This window comes from Struthio camelus, chromosome 7 (genome assembly GCF_040807025.1).
Source record: "Struthio camelus isolate bStrCam1 chromosome 7, bStrCam1.hap1, whole genome shotgun sequence".
Classification (NCBI taxonomy): Eukaryota; Metazoa; Chordata; class Aves; order Struthioniformes; family Struthionidae; genus Struthio; species Struthio camelus.
This window is the reverse complement of record NC_090948.1, coordinates 1,436,107-1,457,911: the sequence shown is the minus strand read 5'-3', so window position 1 is coordinate 1,457,911 and position 21,805 is coordinate 1,436,107. Positions and strand designations below refer to the sequence as shown.

Genomic DNA, 21,805 nt, shown 5'->3' with positions numbered 1-21,805 from the left:
TAGCTGATTAATGTAAAAGGGTTATATTTATCCTCTTATTAAATATTAGACTCACAGCGAGGATATAGGTCAATCCCAGAAGTAAATGCCTGCTTTGAAATGTCCCTTACTGTAATTTATTTTATTGGCAAATAAGCATACTGGAATTTGAATCACTAGGGGAATTACTTGTAGATGAGGGTAAACTTGAAACCAGTATGTTGCTTAGGACTGATGAAGTTATCACACACAGACGGGACTATCTAAGCTATTACTTGACAGAGATTCTAATCAGCATTTACAGAAGCTCGTGTTTTGTCCCTGCTTATATCCTGATGTGCTTACTGCTCCTCTGACCGCTCAAACAGATATTGATGTTGCTCATTAATCTCTGAATACCACCAGGTCTTGCTTGCCATCACCCCAAGTTAGAAGGTTTGTGGTCCTTTGTGATGCCTCTTCATTTTTTCATTTTTCTGCCACTAATGTAATTTGACATTTAATTAAAAATTAGTGTCTCTTTCCCCATGTAACATCTCACCTGTCCCTCTTTGGTATAATAACAGTTTCAATTATCCAAAGGGGAAGCGTGGTATTTTGTCACAGAACATAAGCTGCAAATGCAGATATTGTTATGCTCATTTTTCCATTTAGGAAATTGTAACTTCAGTATGAGTAAGATTAGGAGTAAGAACATTATAAGATGATAATATTTTTATTTATTTCATAAGGTAAATAAGGAGGTCTGATAATAAGGTTTGATAATATTCTTGAAATTTTTTCTGCTACTAAAAATTACAGTCTAGCTAATTATGGTAGGTCCTCTGCCTTCCATTTTTTTTTGACTTAGGCACTAACTTGGTGTCTGGAGACACCGATGAGATATGAAGACCTTAAGTCACTGATCTTTTGGGGTCGGACATTACTGTCCTAGTCTCCTCGATAACCAACTTCGTCTGAGTCTCGGCAATAGACAACAGTTATCTCAACGCTTCTGATATTACCAGAGAAACATGAAAGTGGAGAGAAAGAAACAGGAAGAGAGAAAGGACGTCCAGCTGCACAGTTGTCGGGCATGCAAGCAGTGCCTATGGAAGCTACAAAAACAGATGACGATAAGGTAAGCACCGGTGATTTTATTCATTATACCAGCAGCCACTTCTGCTTGTCTCTAGAGAGGTCTCCCCCTCTGGCTCTATCCCTTTTCCATCAGCTTTTTCTTCTTGCTCTTTCTCCTTCTGGAATGTCCAGAGACTTCTGAAATCACCTCCTGTCCTTCGTCTACTTGAGATCCTAAAAACACGTTGTGAACTTTAGCCTCACCGTTAGTCCCACTGAAGCTAACAGATGTATGCAACTCATAAAGCACGACAACCTTAGCATTAGTGCTGACAGCACCACGAGACGGCAGTATAAGAGCTATGATTCCTTCCACTTTCTTCACGTGGTGATCCTCATTCAACTGGGAAATCTCTAACCACCTCCTCCAACTTTCTCCATTCCTTAGGATCTCTTCTCTCTCTGGTACCCTAACACCTATCTAGTAACCGAAAAGCTAGCAACAGTAGAATGCGAGACACTTCTCAAATGACTGCTAGCTGTTTCATCAAATCCATTCAATGCCCATCTATTCTAGACACTGATCTCTATTATCAGATTAAACTCTTCTGTTACAAAAGCGGTCAGCATTGGGAGTGGTAATAATGGTAATTAATTTATGGAAAACATAATTATAGATAGCATATTATGTGTAAATGGCTAGCATCCCACAAGTTTAAACACATCCTAAAACATATGACTTGTTACTTTTGAAAAAAAAAATTATAAGATCAGCATCCACCAAATAGTCCCATCCTACTTTTTTGAATAAGGAGTGGAAGATCACATCTGGAATTATCTGAATTCCATTGCCTTTTGCACTATGTGCTGAATGTCCTGCAAGGCTAAGAGGGGCTGGTAGCACATTAACAACTGAAAACTCACCTTTTAATTTGTTCTAAGTGGTACAACCTCCAGCCCCACTCAGATTTCCTGCTTCTGCTCCAGAATGACACCCCAGCATATGCTTGGTGATGTCACATCAACCATGGATCCCGCAGAAGCATGGAGCCAACCTATAGGTGGAGAGTGGTTGAAGTGAATTCAGGATTTTGTTGAATTTGTGTCACACAGCTAGTTTTATAAGACTTTCCTATCCAAAAAATTGTAAATTATGACTGAAGCACCTGACAGGCATGCTCTGTGTTCCATTACGAGTCATGGTGCAGATTAGACTTTGTCACATCAAAGGGGGCAAGTGTCAGCATGAGGTCTATGCAATTTTCTTCTGGTCCCAAGAGACCAGATTTTGATGCCTTCTCTAGCACGCTGAATACTGACTTGGTCACTAAACAGTCCTCTTGAAACCATCAGGAGACTCTGAAAAGTAAGGTTATGCCTTAAAGATAAAAATATCACCAGTTTGGATGTGAGAGAGTGGTGTACTTTCGATTAGTGTACTCAGTGCCCACTCACCATTCAGCATATACTGCTAAAGAAGATGGAATGCCATGGGTTCCCGTTGTGGATTACCATCCACTTATGCCTCTTTTGAATAAGGATCACTGAAGCTATAAACCGCTTACGACACTCCTGGAGTCAAACATTTCGTGTTTAGTATTTCATATTAGCAGCAAATGTCATGAAGAGAAATGATTAATGTAAATCACAAGTTTATGATATCTAATTTATGTATGACATCAAATGGTGTTTACAACACTGGTTTGCAAAATGGCACCGTGTAATCATAGTAAATAATGGCTAATATTTACAGAGTCCTTTAACTAAAGATTCCACAGAATTCAGGAACTGACTATATACTAATATGATTATTTTGTCCAGTGTAAAATGCATATAGGTAAAGGAGACAAAAATGTCCATCTAGTGAACCATTCAGGACAGAAAGTGAAGAAAGATTTGTTTTTTTTTTTAATTTTAAAACCACATCAGAGTTTTAGTTAGACAGCATGGGAACTGGGTCAGGAAACCTGGGTCATGGGACACAGCCTCTTTTCACAGATATAACCTGAAATCAATATCAATCTTGCAAGGCAATAAGAGTTTTCCACTGCCAGTGAAATAATTAGGAGATGAAGAGGATCTGGTCCTAAAAAGCACGACCATTTCTTACAGATCTTATATTTTCCTTTTGATCCATCCAAGCACTTTCCAAGCTGGATCCTCAAAATGTGTGAGGTCTGATAAGATCTGAGCCCTAAAGAACCAGGCTGAACATTAATATAACACTGCTTTACAGAATGCAAGAAGCGATACACAGCAACAAAATTAGAAAGAAAAATAATCAATTACATTTGGCAAGAATTGATTTCTGGCTGTCAGTAGCACAGTCCACTTACCCTCTAAATCTCAGGGAGCTGGCTCATACTGTGTTTGCCGCTATGTCCTCTCATTTTCGTTAAGTATATGATTAATGATGAAAAGCTGCAGTGGAAGCTTGCAAAGGAATACAGCATTGCTACTTAACATCCAGTGCAGCATATTTTCCCCACATAACAGACCGCTAATACATGTTTGGCTAGAGCAATGATACTGACAAATAACTTTTATTAGGTCTGCTTGCACTTGCTTACCATGGTGATCCTGGCACTGGAGTGGATGCCACAGGCTTGTTGCCATTTGCTGTGCTGTCATTCTCGTTTAGTAGTTTTAAAGAATGATCCTTGAAAGACAGATAGAGATTAGTCAACAAATAAAGCTGATGCATAAGAATGTTATTGTCATACAAATCATTCCCTTCAACTTGAAGTGGATTATCCAAATTGCCATTATTCCACTAGTGGTTATATTAACAAGCAGCTACCTTGAGAACAACCTAGATAAACTGGAAAGAATAAAAACATTGCCCCACTTCAGACAATACAAATGAAAAACCAGTAGACATGCTTTTGTACATGCCAACAGCTCACTTGGGATAGCATGTGTAATCCTGGATATTGCAACGCAAACAGGATAGGTACCTTGTCAGAAATAAAATGTGTGGAATGAGAGACTAAACTCTTAATGAGATCGAGATCTGGAACCAGAAGGAAAGCTCCAATTACTGAGTGCTCTGAGGAATCATGCAGAGCCAGAGCAACAGCACACACATGCGAGCAGTAGGGAAATGGCAAGGAAAAAGGGTGCTGGTGACACAAGTTGGCAAGTAAACACTTTTACAAACTTTAGTGCTTTAAGTAGCACTTAAGGACTGAAGGAATGTGACTGAAGGAACTAGTTTGTGTAACTGAAGGAAACAGGACAGAACTGGAGCAGCTGTGAGTGAGAATCCAGGGAATACAGAGTACTGTGCAAAGGTTAATAGTATCTCTGTGATCACTAGCTGTTTAGTTATTCACATTTTTTATGGTACTTTGCATAGCCTCAAGGCTAGCAAAAGCAATTCTCTTTGGCTTTGGCCAACCATACCACCCACTTGAAACTATGCAGGGGCTTGACGCATGGGGATCTGACTACACTTCTGTTGCTATCAGACAAACACTTCTGTTGCTATCAAACAAACTTGGGATACGGTTCTGGCCATTATTCAAAAAGTCAGCCTGTACAGATGGTTTAACAGATAATATGGCATAGCTGAACAGCTGTTTGTATGGTATTTCCGAAAAGTACAGGCAGTAAGTGTTTTAATGGTTAAAGAACAGCTATTTATTGTAGTAGCTTACGGAAACTAATTGAGGGGAGGTGGCATGGGAAAGGAAGGCAATGATAGCTCAGTACAATATCAAAGCTTGAGAAGCACATATATAATTAAAAAATAATAAAGTCTGTATACTGAGGTCTTCTTTACAACTTAAAGCACTAAGGAACGTGCCTGAGCACCAGTGCTGTAAATATGGGGAATACCCGCAGAGTCTGAGGGTAGACAGAGAAGTTTTGGTTACAGAAAGCACAGAGATGACAGCATGACAGGAATGTAACAAATGAAAATAAATTGAACAGGGGCTCAATGCACATTTCCTCTTCTTGCAGTTACAGAGCTCCTGATGTAAAAGGCAGGTAGGCAGGAAGGGCATGGTTGTGGGGGAACAGAACATGCCTGCTGGAGGACTTCAGGGCAGTAGCTTTGAGCACCGCATCTACTTTCTGAGACTGAGATGCTCTTCCACACCAACATACTCAGATAAAGGTTTCCCTCTTTTAGCTTTAGCCATTTTCATGATGCCTGTATGAGCTGTGCAGAAAGCAAACATTTCCATTTATTTCATAGAAGTTGGGACTAGGATTTAGGTCCTTTTCCTTTATACAATACTAATAATTTAGTTTTTTTTCAAAAAGCTAATGAAGTTACAAACATATAAGATTACCCATCTGTAAGTTACACATAATATTTGTTTTCCATTTACATTCACCTGTCAGTTTTCTTTAAAGATCAGTCATGGGACCCTTAAATAAGGACTATGCACAACATTTGTTAAGAAGTACACAGCATTTTAAATTAGTAACATCAAAAAGGACATGGGCCATGGACAAATTCCTCCTTGTACATGGGGAGGTGTATACAGGCATTTAGAATTTAAAGCTCTACAGGGACTTAACAGTTGGAATCTGGGAAACACTCATTCTTCTAGACATTTACACTGCCCCCACAGAACTGGGCTTGGCTACGATACTGATGTCCCAGCTGTATCTCCCCAACACAAGGTTATAAAGCAAAGAGGTAGAGAGCAGAATAAAAATGCATCCCCCATAGTTGGTAAGACTATTCCAAGGAACTGAACACCAACCTGGTGAGGAGAGCTTTAAGCTAGGAGTGATGGGGGAGGGAGGTGATGACCCATTATCAAGTGAGGAAGTCATGGACCGGATTGGCAAGCAGGGATGCCAGGGTGATGTGGACAACAGAAAGCTTGAGAATCACAAAACAGGCCTGAAGGGTGCCCACACCAAGCATATATACGCAAACAAGGAAGTGCCAAGAGGACAACATGATGGGGAAAGAGCTCATATTTCTCACAGGAAATGAGCATGAGTGGGTGCCCATCTGAAGTGCCTGTACAGGAATGCATGCAGCACGGGGAACAAACAGGAGGAGCTGGAGGTCTGTGTGCAGTTGCAGGGCTATGATCTCCTTGGGATGACAGAGACGTAGTGGGATAGCTCACAAGACTGCTGTGGCTGGGTACAGTTTCTTTAGGAGGGAGAGGCCTGGAAGGCGAGGAGGGGGAGCTGCCCTTTATGGGAGTGAGCAGCAGGAATCCATGGAGCTGTGCCCTGGGACAGAGGATGAGCCTGGTGAGAGCTTATGGGTCAGGATTTGCAGACAGACCAGCATGGGCAGTGTTGTGGCGGGTGTCTGCTACAGACTGCCCACTCAGGAAGAAAAAGTAGATGAGGCCTTTTTCAAGTCACTGGTTCTTATGAGGGGACTTAACCTGGTATCTACTGGAAGCGCAACACAGCAGGGCACAAGCAATCCACGAGGTTTCGGAGTACACTGATGACAACTTCCTCATACAGGCGATCAAGGAGCCAACGATAGCAGCTGATCTGCTGGACCTCATAGTTATCATCAAAGAAGAACTGGTCAGGGATGTGAAAGTCAGGAGCAGCCTTGGCTGCAGTTGCCATGAGAGGGTGGCGGCAGTCAGGATCCCGAGAGAAGGGAACAAGGCAAAAAGCAAGGATCACAACCCTGGATTTCAGGAGAGCAGACTTTGTCCTGTTTAGGAATTTGCTTGGAAGAATCCCCTGGAAGAAGGTCCTGGAGAGAAGAGGGGTCCAGGAGAGCTGGTTATCTTCAAGGATCACCTCCTCAAAGCTAAAGAATGGTCCACCCTGCCACACAGGAAAGGCAGCAAGAAGCCTGCATGGATCAAAAAAGAAGCTTCTGACTAACCTCAGACTTTAAAAAGGAAGCATTCAAGAAGGGAAGCAAGGTCAGGTGACCCAGGAGGAACAAAGACACCCTGTTCAAGCACCCAGGGATAGGGTTAAGGAAACCAAAGCTCATCCGGAGTTGAATCTGGCGAAGCATATGAAGGGCACCAAGAGGAGCTTCTACAAGCATTATCAGCAGCAAAAGGAAGGCCAGTGAAAATGTGGGCCTGCTGCTGAATGGCACAGGGGACCTGGTGAAAAAGAATGTGGAAGAGGCCAAGGTACTCAGTTCCTTCTTTGTCATCTTTACTGGCAAGACTGGCCTTCATGAATCCCAGGTCTCTGAAAACAGCGGGAAAGTCTGGAGCAAAGACGACTTACCCTCAGTGGAAGAGGATCAGGTTAGGGAACATTTAAACAAACTGAGTATCACAAGTCCATGAACCTGATGGTATGCACCCATGAGTGCTCAGAGAGCTGGCCAACGTCACTGTGAGGCCACTCTCAACGATCTCCGACAGGTCATGGTGATCGGCAGAGGTTCCTGAGGACTGGAAGAAAGTAAATGTCACCGCTGTCCTCAAGATGGAGGCAAGGAGGAGGATCTGATCGGTCAGCCTCACCTTGATCCCTGGGAAGGTGATAGAGCAAATAATTCTGGAAACCTTTTCCAAACATGTTAAGGACAAGAAGGTGACTGGGAATAGTATACACGGATTTATGAAGGAGAAATCCTGCCTGACCAACAGGGTAGCCTTCTACGACGAAGCGACTGGCTCAGTGGATGAGGGGAGAGCAGTGGATGTTGTTTAGCTTGATTTTAACAAGGTTTTCAATGCTGTCTCCTATAACATCCTCACAGACAAACTGATGAAATCTGAACTAGATAAAATCGATAGTGAGGTGGATCAGACCCTGGCTGAACTGCCAGGCTCAGATGGTTGTGATTAGCAGCATAAGATCCAGCTGGAGGCTAGCTGCTAGTGGTGTGCCCCAGGGGTCAACACTGGGGCCAATACTGATTAGCATCTTCATTCATTACCTGGATGATGGAACAGAGCAAACCCTCAGCAAGTTTGCAGACGATACAAAACTGGCAGGAGGGGCTGGTACACCACATGGGTGTGCTGCTGTTCAGGGGGGACCTCGACAGGCTGGCGAAATGGGCAGTGAGGAACCTCATGAAGTTCAACAAAGGGAAATGCAAAGTCCTACCCCTGAGCAGGGATAACCCCAGGCACCAGGACATGCTGGGGGCCGGCTGGCTGGAGAGCAGCATGGCAGAGAAGGACCTGGGGGTCAGGGTGGATGGTGCACACCAAAGTGAACGGGAGCCAGCAGGGCATCCTCACGGCAAAGGCAGCGAGCTGTGTCCTGGGCTGCCTTAGGCAGAGCGTTGCAAGCAGGTCAAAGGAGGTCAAAGGAGGTGATCCTTCCCCTCTGCTCAGCGCTGGGAGTGCTGGGCCCAGTGTCAGCGCTGGGCTCCCCAGGACAAGAGACTGAGACAGATTTCCTGGAGCAAGTCCAGGGAAGGGCCACAAAGACGATTGAGGGACTGGAGCATCTCTCACACAAGGAGAGGCTGAGAGAGCTGGCACTGTTCAGCCTGGAGAAGAGAAGGCTCAGGGGGGTTTTATCAATGTGTATAAATACCTGACTGGCGGGGAGGGGCAAGGGTAAGGATGACAGCCAGATTCTTCTCCATGGTATCCAGTGACAGGACAAGAGGCCATGGGCACAAATTAAAAAATAGTTAAATAGTTTTTTTCTTCTTTTTTCTCTTTTTTTTTTTCTTTTTCCTGTTGGGGGTAGTAAAACACAGGAACAGTTTGCCCAGGGAGGTTGAGGAGTCTCCATCCTTGGAGATACTCAAGAGATATTCAGTAGGTGACCCTGCTTGAGCAGGGGTTGCACCAGCTCATCTCCAGAGGTCCCTGCCAAACCCAACTATTCTGTGAAAATCACAGACAATCTGTTTTTTTCAATTTAACTTTCTAATGCATTAATTTTGTCCTAGATTGTGTTACATCTCCACATTTGCACATAAACATACACATTCACACAACAGAATCAAGAATCATTGATTAACTGTGCTGGTTCTTTGTTTTATAGCAGGGAGAGAAAATCAGACATGAATGTCCTTTCTCTAAGTACTTTGATGCTGCAGTGACAGAGCTCATATAAAATACCAAGACAGATTAAATAGACAGATCAAAATAGACTAAATAGACATCTCTTTAAAATCAGCTGTGGGGAACTATCCTATATTGATAGCAAAGCTCTAGATCACAGAATAGTCCTTTATTCTCACTCTAATTTGTGTAGTTCAATATTAAAATTTGTTTTTTAAAGAAGAAAATCTGCAACAGACCTTATTGTCATCATTCTCCACTGGCTTACTTTTTCTGTCAGCACGCAAAATCAAGGTCGGTGGGCAGGAGGGTCTACTTGATTCTTTGCCATTATCTGTGAGGGCAAAATATTTTTTTAAATGTACAATAAATACATTCCCAACACTCCACCAAACTGTCTCACCATCTCATACAGAACCTCTAGGAGAGAATAAAACAGCTAGTGGGCCAAAATGTTTCATTATTTAAAATTGAAGACTGTGGCTTTTGGCAGGAGTGATCTTCTGCAAGAGCATGCTACCCTAAGAATTTTACTGGGGAAAATAAAGTCAGTAGGCACTGTTGTGTGTTCTCTGAAAGCAAGGAAGACTAAAGTCTCACTAACATTGCTAACTCAGGGATAGGGTAGACAGTTTGTAGTACTGAAAAATATGGGAAACTTTAGAAGCATTTAACGGCCAGACCGATTGGAGCTTTGCACTGTGTGCTTATGAATTTCACGACAAGACTCAACCCGATTCATACCGAACATGTTTCTACAGGCCAGTGAAAAACAAAGAACTCCATGTGAATCAATCTCCCCTGCTCTTTTGCACTCTGTCGTGTCATTTACATACACACATATGTATGTGACACACACGTGTGTGACAAGGATCATACTACTTTTCTAAATAACACAAATTATTTTACAGGGACACATCCAAATACTTTAGAGTGAGGTTTTTATTGCGTTGAGCTTTTTATTCTACTTTCCCTGAAATCAAAGCAGAAACTCTCTTTTTTGGGGGAACAGGAATATATCTCACGGAAATTATCAACTGCTTGAAGCTGCTAGTAGCACTCTTCAAGTTCTTGGAAATTCATTTTCCCCTTAGTTTACTAAATTATCACCTCATCACTAGAATGAAAGTGAGAAGACCCATGGAAGGGGAGAGAACACTTAAGATAACTTAACAGAAGTGATGTAATAAAATCAAAACAGATTCAATGGGCCTGATAAAATATAGTTCCTTAAAAAAAGTTCATAATCAGGCAGTCTCAAAATGCATGTGTTATTTCTCCTTTTAACACTGTATAAATTAATTGCTTACGCTTACACTGTAAAAGTTGACAGATAAGAACAGTAGCATCTTTCACTACTTAGTATCAGGCTGTACCTTTGGGGATGAAAAGATGATCAAATGGGAGACTGTGCCTCTATCTTTTCTTGACATTTATACCACATTAGTTCATATCTGCTTATCTGATCATTAGCTTGCCCTAAGCTATCGCAGCATACATTTGCAGCAGCTTTAAACTGGTGGAACTCAATTGCCCTTAACTGAGGATGTGGGATTTACACCAGTGAGAACATCTGGAATTAATACATTACGTACAGTCCTACAAAAATTGGCTCTGTGGGTGCTGTGCAGAACAATAAGCACATGTACAGTGAATGTAGTTGATGACTAGAAGACACCACCAGTAGCATTTGTAAACTCTGTCTCCCTTTGAAGCTGGAAGATACTATTATGCTCTGGGATAACTTGCATGGAAATTGTGGATGGGCTTTTAATTGCATTTTAATTGGAAACAGTTGCAAGAACAAGCTCTTCTCCTTTATAAAACAATTGTTGTCTCCATCCTAAAAACAAGTCTATACCCTTAATTCAAACTAAACCACATGACTAAATAACAAATGTTTCCACAGAAGTGTTTCCATTGACTACAAAATGTGTGTGTCTCGATAATAGGGAAGCAATAAGGAACAGCATGGAAAGAGGTAACAAGTATGAGACACCGACTTAGCAGTCAGAGAAGTATTTCTCTGACAAAGAAATTGAAAAAGAGAGATTCTTTTTTATTTTCTGTAACATAACTGGGGTTTCAAGCAATGATATTCCATCCCACCTGTGACAGGCAGGACATCATATGTTCTTAGTAAGTTAATCAATCTTTAAAAAAAAAAAAAGCTATCTCCCACTTGCTCTTCCTAACTAAAGCAGTCACCTTTTCTCAAGTGAGACGGAATTAACCGTTATTTTGCCCTACACATAGTAATGGGTTCAGTGGAGAATATGCATGGCCTGTGATATACAGATGATCAGACTACATGATCTAGTGGTTCTTCTAGCCTAAAAGTCTACAAGACTGTGAGCAGGGTCCCATGCTATGACACTTTGAATTCTACCTTAAATTCCTACAACATTTTAGGCATAGTTTAACGACAGACAATGATGATGTTTCAACTCATCCACAATACGAATTCCAAGAGCTATATATAATCATAACCAAGCGTTGCTGTGCACACATACCTGAAGGGTTCCAGCCTGGCAGTACCAATTATGAAAGGCGGCTCAAAACACTCTAAAATGACTAACATAACTATCTCTACACCTGTATTTTTGTACAGTGCTGCAGACGCCAAGCAGATGCAGTACCCACGTACCCACCGGCTTTGCAAGGAGACATCCATTCCACATTATCCCCCCGCATTCACACTCCAAACCCGGGCAGTGGCTTGAGAGATCTCCTTGCAAACTCCAAGTACAACATTATAATACAAATGGGAGGTTATATTTCCTCTGTTAGAGTGCTATAAAGAGGACAAACCACCATATATTCATCTCACCTTTCAACCAGCTCAACTTAAAAGAGACAGGGAGAATTTTCTGTCTGTCAGAGAGTCTAAAACTTTGTTAGGACCTTAAAAAGACTACTTGAAAGCACAGCTTTTCTAGTAATGCATATTATGCAGCACATTCACATGCAAGGCTACTATTCATTTAATTTGTAAACTGCTCAGCTTACAGAAGCATAGTTTCATACATGTAACATGAACTACACTGACAAAAGCGTTAGAGCCCGTCAAGAATTTCACTCCGCTTCATCAATGAATATATCATAATAGAAGTTAAAACATGCCATTTTTCTCAGAAGATGACTTACTCAATTTTTATGGGTAATTGAAAAAGACAATTTACTAACCATATCAATTAAATTGCACATTAAAGGAGCTAGGAGCATGGAGTGGATAATACATATCAAAAGCATCTCTAAATTTAGCTTTCTTCACTAGACCTTTGTTACTAGAGAATCAAAGCATTACCTGATGAATTCGTCTTTGATTAAACACAGTAAAGCTACATCTGACTTCAGTTTGACTGTAAGTGTTCAACCTATTTTTTATCCTAATGCATTTCTAGAAAAGGTTAGAGAAATCATAGCTAGAATAGCTAGAAAGGTCAGAGGAATCAAAAGAACAATACAACGATTCTGCTGGGAATTTCTAAATGGTTAAGACAGAAGCAAGGGTATGCATATAGCTGTGCCTTTTTGTGCCAAAGAACACCTGAAAAGGGTAAGAAAAAACTGCTGTGCTGGGCTTTTGTTCTTATGCCAAGAAAATAATCAGGATCCTGCTGTCAAATAAGAAATATTACATTTTTTCAATTTGATTTTGTTTAACCTGAAGTAAAACTACAGTCTATACTAAGGCAATGCATTCTTGTTTGTGTTGGAAATGGTGCCACAAGCAATGATAAAAATCCCATCAAAAAGCTCCTTGTGGAGAAAACAAGGAAAGAAAAAAAGACATTTGAGAACCCAACATTTTTCTTGCACTCAACACTTCCAGTAAAATTTCTCACCACAAGAGGAGGACCTAGCTTAGACCTACCTATGCTGCATATGCCAGAGCTCTAGAAGATGGCCGAAGAAAGAAGATGGGCTATTTCTTAACTGTTTCACACAGATATTTTGTCTTGCTTATTTTCTCTTTCCATGGCATGCTACAAGTCCACCGCTCAGATGCTTCTCTGCGTGAAACTGTAGGCGCAATGTGTTAGTTACAAACACCCACATTTCTGACATGGCTTTTAAACCAAAGTATTATTAGTGCGCCTTCTGGAAATATGCTTGTAGGGCATGAAAGAAACCTTGAGATGTCTCCCTTTGTAGTAAATGTTCCTTTACAAGTCATTGGTTTTGCAGCAATTTAGAGGCATGCGAATCATCCCGAACACCCTAGGTTTTAGATGGCTTTTTATATGCACATAATTGGCTCTGGTGATCTGCTTATTGTACTATAGCAGAACATATGCTGCAAGTCTTTAAGGATAACGCTGCTAAATGGTATGATACGTCTCCGTATTTCTTGCTTTCGGCTCTTCTGGTCCTGCCATGAAATAATCCCTGAAGCAATAATTCTGGAAGGCAAATTACTTCATGATGAAATAGTCACAGACAAATTACTGCTTAGATAAGCCAAATCCCCTGATCCTGTAACTACGACAAGAAGCAGCAGAACATGGAACAACACTTCCGACGAAAGACGCTCAATGGACGGGAGATTCTTCTTTTAATAGCGAAATCACAATAACCCCCTTTCAAATCTGCCTCTTTCTAGCTATTTCCCTAATCCTAGGGAAAAAAACTATTTTAATTCCTTTATAGTCTTAATTACCGTACTGGTTTAAAAAATAGCCAGGATCCTTCATTCTTTTATAGGCATGCATGAGAAACAAAAAAAAATATTAAGACGTGTTTACCTCATTTTTAAATTAATAATTACATGTATTAATAAAAATATATTAATGTCAATTGTTAAATTTAAAACAAACTGTTGCACATGTGAAATGCACCACAAATGTTTCCCACAGCTGCCACTGAAGAAATAAAATAGGTGAGATAACCTAAGATATACTCTTAGAGCTGAGGTAGTTCAGATGCGATAAAAAGGCAGGCACACCAAATGATGCGATCGCTCTTCTTACCCCTCTTTTTACCCTCGTCTTCAATAGCTGACGACCGGCTTAAACTGTGAAGCCCAACTGTACCGCTGCTAACCAAGTCGGAGATCCTTTATGTACATCACAATTTTTGCCCCTATTGGAACACACTCTGTGCTGCTAACGCCCGAGGCACCTCTCTTCTCCTTCCCTTCGAAGAGCTCCCTCACGTTATCCCGAGGGGAAAGTCGCAGCCTCAGGGAGCGACGTAGGTGCTGAGGCGTACGCTAGAGGTAGGTATCATCAGCGCAGAGCCCCTCTGAAGTTTCGGAGCGCACGGTTCATTAAGCGTTCACATGTAAAATATACTTCCACAGAACTGTGGACAGTGAGCACATTTAAAGTGAGACGGAAATAAAAAGAAATTAAAATAAAAAATTTGGGCTAAACTCCTGAAAGTCACGCTGCACGTCAGGAGTCATTTACCTTTATATTTGCATTGAACATTCAGATGTCTTTCGCTAAGTATAACACCAAGATCAAAACATTTCAGGCTTGCGTTTCCTCCATCTAGCTCGAAAGCCTGCAGCTGAACGAGCGACTAGCTAGCCAGGAGACGTGGCATTAACCAGGGAACCTCAGCGCGTGGAAAGACACCCAACGGGATGGAAATTGCTGAGGCTGAAGGGAGGTTTAGGTAGGCCGTGCTGTAGATCGACAGACCTGTATTGTCTTTAAAGGGGAACCTTAAAAAGACCGTTGTTAAGCCTTCCTAGATCATTCCAGATTTCTTCTCACCTACACGTGCTGGAAAAGGACCCTTGGCAAGATGCGTGCGTACCCCCTAATCGCAGCCGGTGTGCTTCTTTGCTCAGCTTTGCTCCTTTCTCATGAATCAACCTTCCTCCCATGCCCCCTTAACTAGATTTAAGTGCATAAAGCATACCGCAGTCTGACAATTAAGCCACCATGACATATTTTCAGCATAACTGCAGAGCTTTTTTACCCCTAAACTTAGCACTGTAATTAACAATGATGTGCTCCTGCAGTTGTTGTAGTGCTACCAAAGGATGCACTGGAGACTGGTGAATAAAGTTATCTGATTGCAAAGATTTCGTTGAGGTTTCGCTGTAGGTAGTCGCATGAATAATTCACACTGCAAAAGTAAAGGTGCAGTAGCAAAATTATCTGGGGTATATTATAGAGGTTGCCTGTATATGATTATAAACATCTTATTAAAAACAGAAGGAGAGGAAGAGGAAGAAAAAAGGAGGGAGGGAAGACTGATCCAGTCCATAAGCAGCTATGGGTAAGAGACAGTAAAAATTAGTTTTCTAAAGCTATTTAGAGACCAAGCTTTCATTAATCTCAAAGGAAGTTTAAATAGGTTTAATTTTTTGCCTTCACATGTTTTAGAGAGAATTGGATTTACATCAGCTGCACGCATCTAAACGCTCAGTTCTCTTACTGCCCCACCAGTATCTCTGTAGGTCAGCTGCTCTTCTCCCCATAGCCTTACTGCTTGTGGGTTTTTTCGAGATTAGCCTAAAAAACATATTTGATTGATTCACAAGTCCTCCCCTGTTCCTTCTTGCCCAAGATAAGCATGGGATTTTAATGCTGGCTATGTCAGAAGCAGATTACTAAAATCTCTGGGCTGCCTCAGCCTTCACGACAAACAGGGGATGCAGGAGCAATCTGCTGCGCCAGGGACCGCGCAGGCACAGGCACGGCCCTCTCTTCTCGCGCCTCCCCTTCCCTGCACAGTAGGCAACTACTGAGGTCCACGTATTTGCCGTCTATTTCTACCTGTTCTTTTGTTTTTCATTTAGTTTAAGCCACGGGAGTACTGGGCAGCTTCCCTCGCCAGCTTTTCCCATACTGCCACAAGGCTGGTTCCGGCTAAACTACATCCGGAGTCGCCCGTTTTGCTAATTCTTTCTGACACGCTTTCCTCCGCTCTCTACTTGGGATTCTTACTAAATATCAAGTTCAAGACCTTGGCCCTGATCTCCAAGGCACTTAACGGCCTCCGCTCCGAGCATGTATAAACTGTGCAAGGCTTTGTGAGAGCAGCAGTTAACCACTCCACTTCTCTCGTTGCTACAGCTAGGGAGGAAAAAAAAAAAAGATCTACTTGAGACAAGACTTTCTCAGCTTTCAGTTCAAAAATAAACGCTTACCAGAACCCAGGACCATTGCAAAATTTACTACTTCTGTTCTAAAAGTAAAGAAAATTGTATTAATTTTGTCTTCAGTAAGAAGGACGGATTTTTTGTGTGTTATCATGAGCAAAATACAATTGTGACGCCTGTGACAGGCCCAGCGTGGTGGTTTTCCGCCACCGGCATTCAGTGCATTAGCTCAATTGTGCAACGATTTCCTCAGCGAAGAAACAATGCTGAGACGACAGTATAATACATCTCCCATTTTGAACGCTCACAAACGATCTGCCCGGCATGAGCGCTGCTAATCCCCAGGACAATTGGACACTCCAGCGTGCGGCTGCAAAAGCTAAAACGTGCATTGATTTTTATTTTTTAAACCCCAAACTATTTGCCCAGAGCAGCAGATACCCACAGGTCCTCTGCACATCAGGTAAGAAAGGACTTCCTTCTCCCCATTTTGCTTTCCCTTCCTAGTTCACCTCTCGGCTTGGTGCGTGCGCCAGGTTAGCAGGCGACAGACGACGACACAAAGAGCGCGCTCGTTCGGCCGCCGGCCGCGGGAAGCCCAGCACGGCCCGGCTGGCGAGGCCGGCTCTCTCCCGGCGCGCCTCCTCCGCCTGGCCGCAGGGTCTCGCTCCGCCGTCCGAAGCTCCGTTTACGGATACCTACTGCTTTTGTGCCATTTGCGTCTATACTCGATACGTCAAGCCCCCGGCTCTCCAGCTTTGCGGCCGGCTGCGCGACGGGGGGAGCTCGCGTGCCTTTGTCGAGCGCTCGCGGTTTTGTAGCAACTTTTTAAAGCGCACGTTTGCTTTTCTGAAGCACTTGGAGACGGATGCATGGGAACACCTTTATTACTGTTATTTGCTCTTAATTATGATCCTTACTTCGATTGTTTTTCCAGTGCAGATAATGACACCCTGTAGCAACGTATAGAAAACAGTGTGATCTCCTGAAAAGCATTAAAGAAAAATCCATACTATACTCCAGTGAAATTGCCATTTTTCTGTTAAATTCTGAAGCTGGCAGCAAATCAAACAAGACAAGCACGTGTGCTTTGTATTTTGAAGAAAAAGCTAGAAACAAAAATATAATGATCATCTTATTTACATTAGTGGTACAGATGTGAAAATATAATGATCGCTCTTCCAAGACTACGGCATCTCAGTAAGCCTAGTACCGCCATTTGCTTTAGGAAAACTATTGACCAAATGTCATGATGGCCTTTTAATGGTCATCAAGAGGCTTTATACAGTTAAATCATCATTCAGCATGAGGGATCAAATCAGGAGGATATGTATTTTCACTTCTACCAATGAGAAGGTTATGGCATATATGTTATATGAAATATATTAGAAATCATGACTTCTAGCAACCAAACTGCATATCAGTATGGCTCTTGCACAAGTCTTCATCTTTCTGTCAATGCATTTTTTTTAAACAGTAGTAGTATTTCCTCCATCTGACCTGCTTTCAGCAAGAAAGCAAGTTAATAGTATTCTCAGTGATCCTAAGGAGGAACGTGCAGGTCTTTAAGCAGAGTAACTATAGCGGATGGTGAAGGACAGTAGGTGTTTACCGAAACCAAACCAAACTGAAAGAGAAACTTTAAACTGAAGTAAGTCAGAAGAAATGCATGTGAACTTTTCTTCTGTTTTAAGGTGTCTGTGTTACCAAATTTTCAGCAATTCCCAGATAGAAATGGAATACTCAGTAAAATAAAGTCCATCCCACAATCTTATTCAGGATAGCTGTAACTATCAATTCAACCTACCTCAAAAGGAGACTACAGCTCCATTTATGGATTGGTCTCGCACAGCTAACCACGAAAGATTTTATGAAACTTTTATGTTAGCTGTGGGTAAAGCTTGATGTCCACACAGAGCAAACACTTAGCTGAATAAGTAATAGTTTTTATACAAAAAAATCTGTATATGATCAAATACACTATTAGTACTAATATGCAACCCTCCAACATCTCCACAACTGGGCTAATATTCCCTAGGTGTAAGAGATCAGATAAACTACACCAGTACTGAAACCTAATAATTCTTGATAAACACTCAAATTTTTTATTAAATATACCTTTACAAACATGTGTTCCCATCCACATGATAATAAATATAGTTACCTTTCGCTGCACTGCTGCGTGCATTCAAGTGAGCGAGAGGAAGCATTTTGTTTAGTCCAATAGTAATATTTCACCTCTATTAACAGGGTTCCTGTCTTCACAACAATGACAGTATTGTAGGAAGAATCTCATGTAATTAGGAAAGACGTTCGCAATTTTCCATCAAAACCCGATCTTTCTCTAATTGTGATTTGTGATGTGTAAATGTGAATCTAAATGAAGCCGTAAGACCTTTTCCAGCCTTTGGGAATAGCATTTCCTCTCCTTTCACTTCAACACACAAACATTTAGATGGCAGTGAATAAAATAGTTTTATCACACAGTACAGCATAAACCATCCTCTGAGACTTAAGCCAATGAGGCTTCGTGGAGCAACTAGCCAAGAGATAACATTATCACTGTAATGCTTGTGAATACCACTGGGGTGGGAAATGAAAAGCCAAGGGACATTTCAGAAATTTGCCTTTGTATTACCAACTACAAAGCTACTGCCAATTCCAGACAGAGTAAACAGGGTCTGAAACATTCTGAGCACACTCCTAACTGGCTAAAGCAAAATCCATACAATCTGAGCCGATTTTTAAGAGTCCCCCTTTACTATGTAGTATGGAAAACAATGATTTGGTTCAAAGTACACAAATACGTAACATACGCTTCAGCAATATAATCAGTACATTTAAACATGAACACACCTGTCAATGTCTGATCCATCAAATTGGTTGCCATGAAAGTCACAGCTGGTGCAGACACAGCAGTTACCCTGGTGACTTGAGCTGGCACCAAAGGATTCATGTGAGCATCCATTCTGGAGGCAGAACCTGCAGTCAAAGCACAAGGAAATCAAGTTTTCCCCCTCCGCTAAACAAAATTACAAAAATTTCAAAAACTCAACTTTTTTTCCAGCCTGATTTCACAGTACCTTTTTTTTTTTTTTCCCTGCTGCTAAACATACTGGGGAAAAATAAAACATTTCTCTCTGAATATCTATACACTTGTTTAAAGCAATAGGCTTTGTGTTTGTTTTATCTGAATTACTGGTCTTGTCTGGCCAAGATATCCACAGAGGCATTGAATCTCAGCAAATAATCATAGCTGGAAATTTAAATTAATTAATATACAGTCTCTCAGAACAAGAATTTACAAGGATGTATTAACAGATTGAGAACATACATACAGTAAGATCAGTTTTCTCGTTAAACACTAAATAAGGCACCTCCAATTTCTACTGTAAATTACTCAACATACACGGCGTGTGTCCCATCTCATATACAGACAATATTTTGCAAATAATTTAAAACAGGAGCTTTATCGAAGCAAATCACAGTCTGCTCACAGCCAACTCACAAAAGAGAAAATTGCTAAATTGATCAAATGCATTATTTATGATAAATTAGTCATCCAGGTCTGTTGCCAAAACTATGCTAATGAAACTAGGCTACTTTAATCCTTGAGAATTTGTGGCTGTTGCCAACTTTGGGGTCAAAACTTGAGCATTACTTTCCCATTAACTGTGAGTTTAGACACTAACTCTTCTTTCAGAAACTACAGCACACATTTCACATCATCTCATTTTGGATATAAATTTAGGTGTCCCATTAGTAGTGTACACATGCTATTTATAAGCCACCTTTTCAAGACTGAATTGACTGTAGGAACCTATCCCTAGTTTAAGATAGACTCTGAGAATAGTGTCTTTTTTCCCCAAGCATGATTCAACATCTGAAGAACTTACTACACTTTTGTTTCCCTAAATACACTTAAAAATACACTTATGCTATCAAACAGCTGTCATCCAAACTTCCCGACATTATGCAGTAATATGGATCATTTCTGGAGCCTTCACTCTTTACTATAACCGCTCACTTATAGTCTGTACACTTATTTATTGATTTTCACTTCTCAGTTTCCAAATGTCAAAGCAGATTAACAAACATAACTCTCACCAACATGGAGAATACCGATCACTTTTTTGAATGCAACTATAACTCTTTATCCTAAGACAAGGTTACTTTGATATTCTTGTTCTTCTTCAGAACTATAGTCTTGGGAATCACCTGGTCTGGGGATAGCACAAGAGGGTATTTCCTCACTGGTTTGAGATGTAAATGAGCAAATATGGAGTTTACGTGGAGACTTCTCAGCTGGGACCAGAAGCATCTCAGTAACTTCTGTAAGCAAAGCTGCGAGATGCATCCGAGTCACAGGCACTTGAAAAGGCATACTGCATTCAAAAGGGGCTATTCTAGTAACAGTAACAATGATGATGCTAATAATGCTAATATTGTGCATATTTTGCTGCTAGGCAGATATATTTTCTGTTGAATATACATCTGAATTACTTATGAGTAAAATGAAATATTCATTTTGAATTTCTAGTCATTTCTTCTTCCTCATACTCCCTTGTCTCCCACCCCAACAGTCAGAAGATAGCAGTGCAAGCGGTAATCTCTCTAAGAAAAGATATATCTGAATAATTTGTAATAGGGATGATTGTTGAAAGTAGAAACCTGGGCTACAGAAAGCCCAGTTTATGCCAGTGAGAGGCCCCTGGAAATAAAAACATAATAACTCTTACTACAGAAGTAAAGTTTTATAGAATTAGAAAGTCACATTCCTATAAAGAGTTGAAATGACTAAGGAACCACCCAAAGGAAAGTAAAGCTGCCAAAAATAACAAATATCTGCAGAAAAAGTAGGAGGTATTTGAAGCTTTAGGAGCTGGGATCAGGATTCTAAGTTCACTGAATGTTAAATAAAGCATTTTCGTGATATCAACTTGCTATTAGCCAGGGTATCCTAAAGACATTAGTAGGCAAAGGATGATTTATTAATTTTAAATTCATTTTCTTTTGTGCTTCAGAAACCACGACCTCAGAAAACTATGATCCCAGTCCAGCAAATAAAAACCAAATGAGCATTCAAGTGTGCTGAATGGAATAGTCTGAACAGCAATTCTTAGAAATCCTAGGGATTCAACAGGCATTTTGTTCTAAGAGCAGATGGCGTTTTCTTTGATACAGTTCGCAAAGCTACTTGTATCTTACTAAACAGGTTTGGAAATATATCAAGTTATTTTAACAAGAGGTTCAAATCATGCTAGGGACAATTCATGCATTCAGTCTTGCCAGATGAACTCCCCAGCTGCAGCTGCGTGCAATGGGCAGGCCGGGAGCCCGGGAGGCTGCCCGAGGCCTGGCTGCAGCAGGACGGTCCCAAGGACCTGCCGTCCTTCCAGCAACGGCAGCATGGCCTTGTGCTCTGCTCAGGTATTTCTGCATAACTATGTTGCGCACTGACTGGTGAGCCCAGCCTGCACAAATATGGCTCCCCGTCATCTGCATTTTTTTAAAAATACTTGGCAATTTTTCAATATGAAAAAGGTGAAAAGGATTATTATTGCCAATAAGCTGGGAGGAGCCATTCATTAACCTTGTACTTGCTATTCACGTCTTCTCCTAAGAGGATCTAATAAATTCTCACTAGTCAGAATACCATAAAAGTATAGTATTATTTCTCTCCAAGATTTGATAGCATTATTCAGATCAGTCCCTGAACTTCTGGCTTCACTGATGCAGGATCAGACCTTCAGACAAC

The 21,805-nt window shown here is 41.2% G+C and overlaps 1 protein-coding gene across 1 annotated transcript in view; it reads right to left on the bottom strand.

Annotated features, from left to right (window-relative positions):
* The window catches only part of TCERG1L (transcription elongation regulator 1 like), a 118,979-nt gene that overhangs the window by 23,869 nt on the left and 73,305 nt on the right, over window positions 1–21,805 (bottom strand). The window contains exons 5-7 of the mRNA XM_068951385.1: window positions 18,904–19,029; window positions 9,224–9,318; window positions 3,609–3,697 (exon numbers count right to left, since the gene is read on the bottom strand). Coding sequence (XP_068807486.1) covers window positions 3,609–3,697; window positions 9,224–9,318; window positions 18,904–19,029 — 310 coding nt within the window. The remainder of the gene's footprint in view (window positions 1–3,608; window positions 3,698–9,223; window positions 9,319–18,903; window positions 19,030–21,805) is intronic.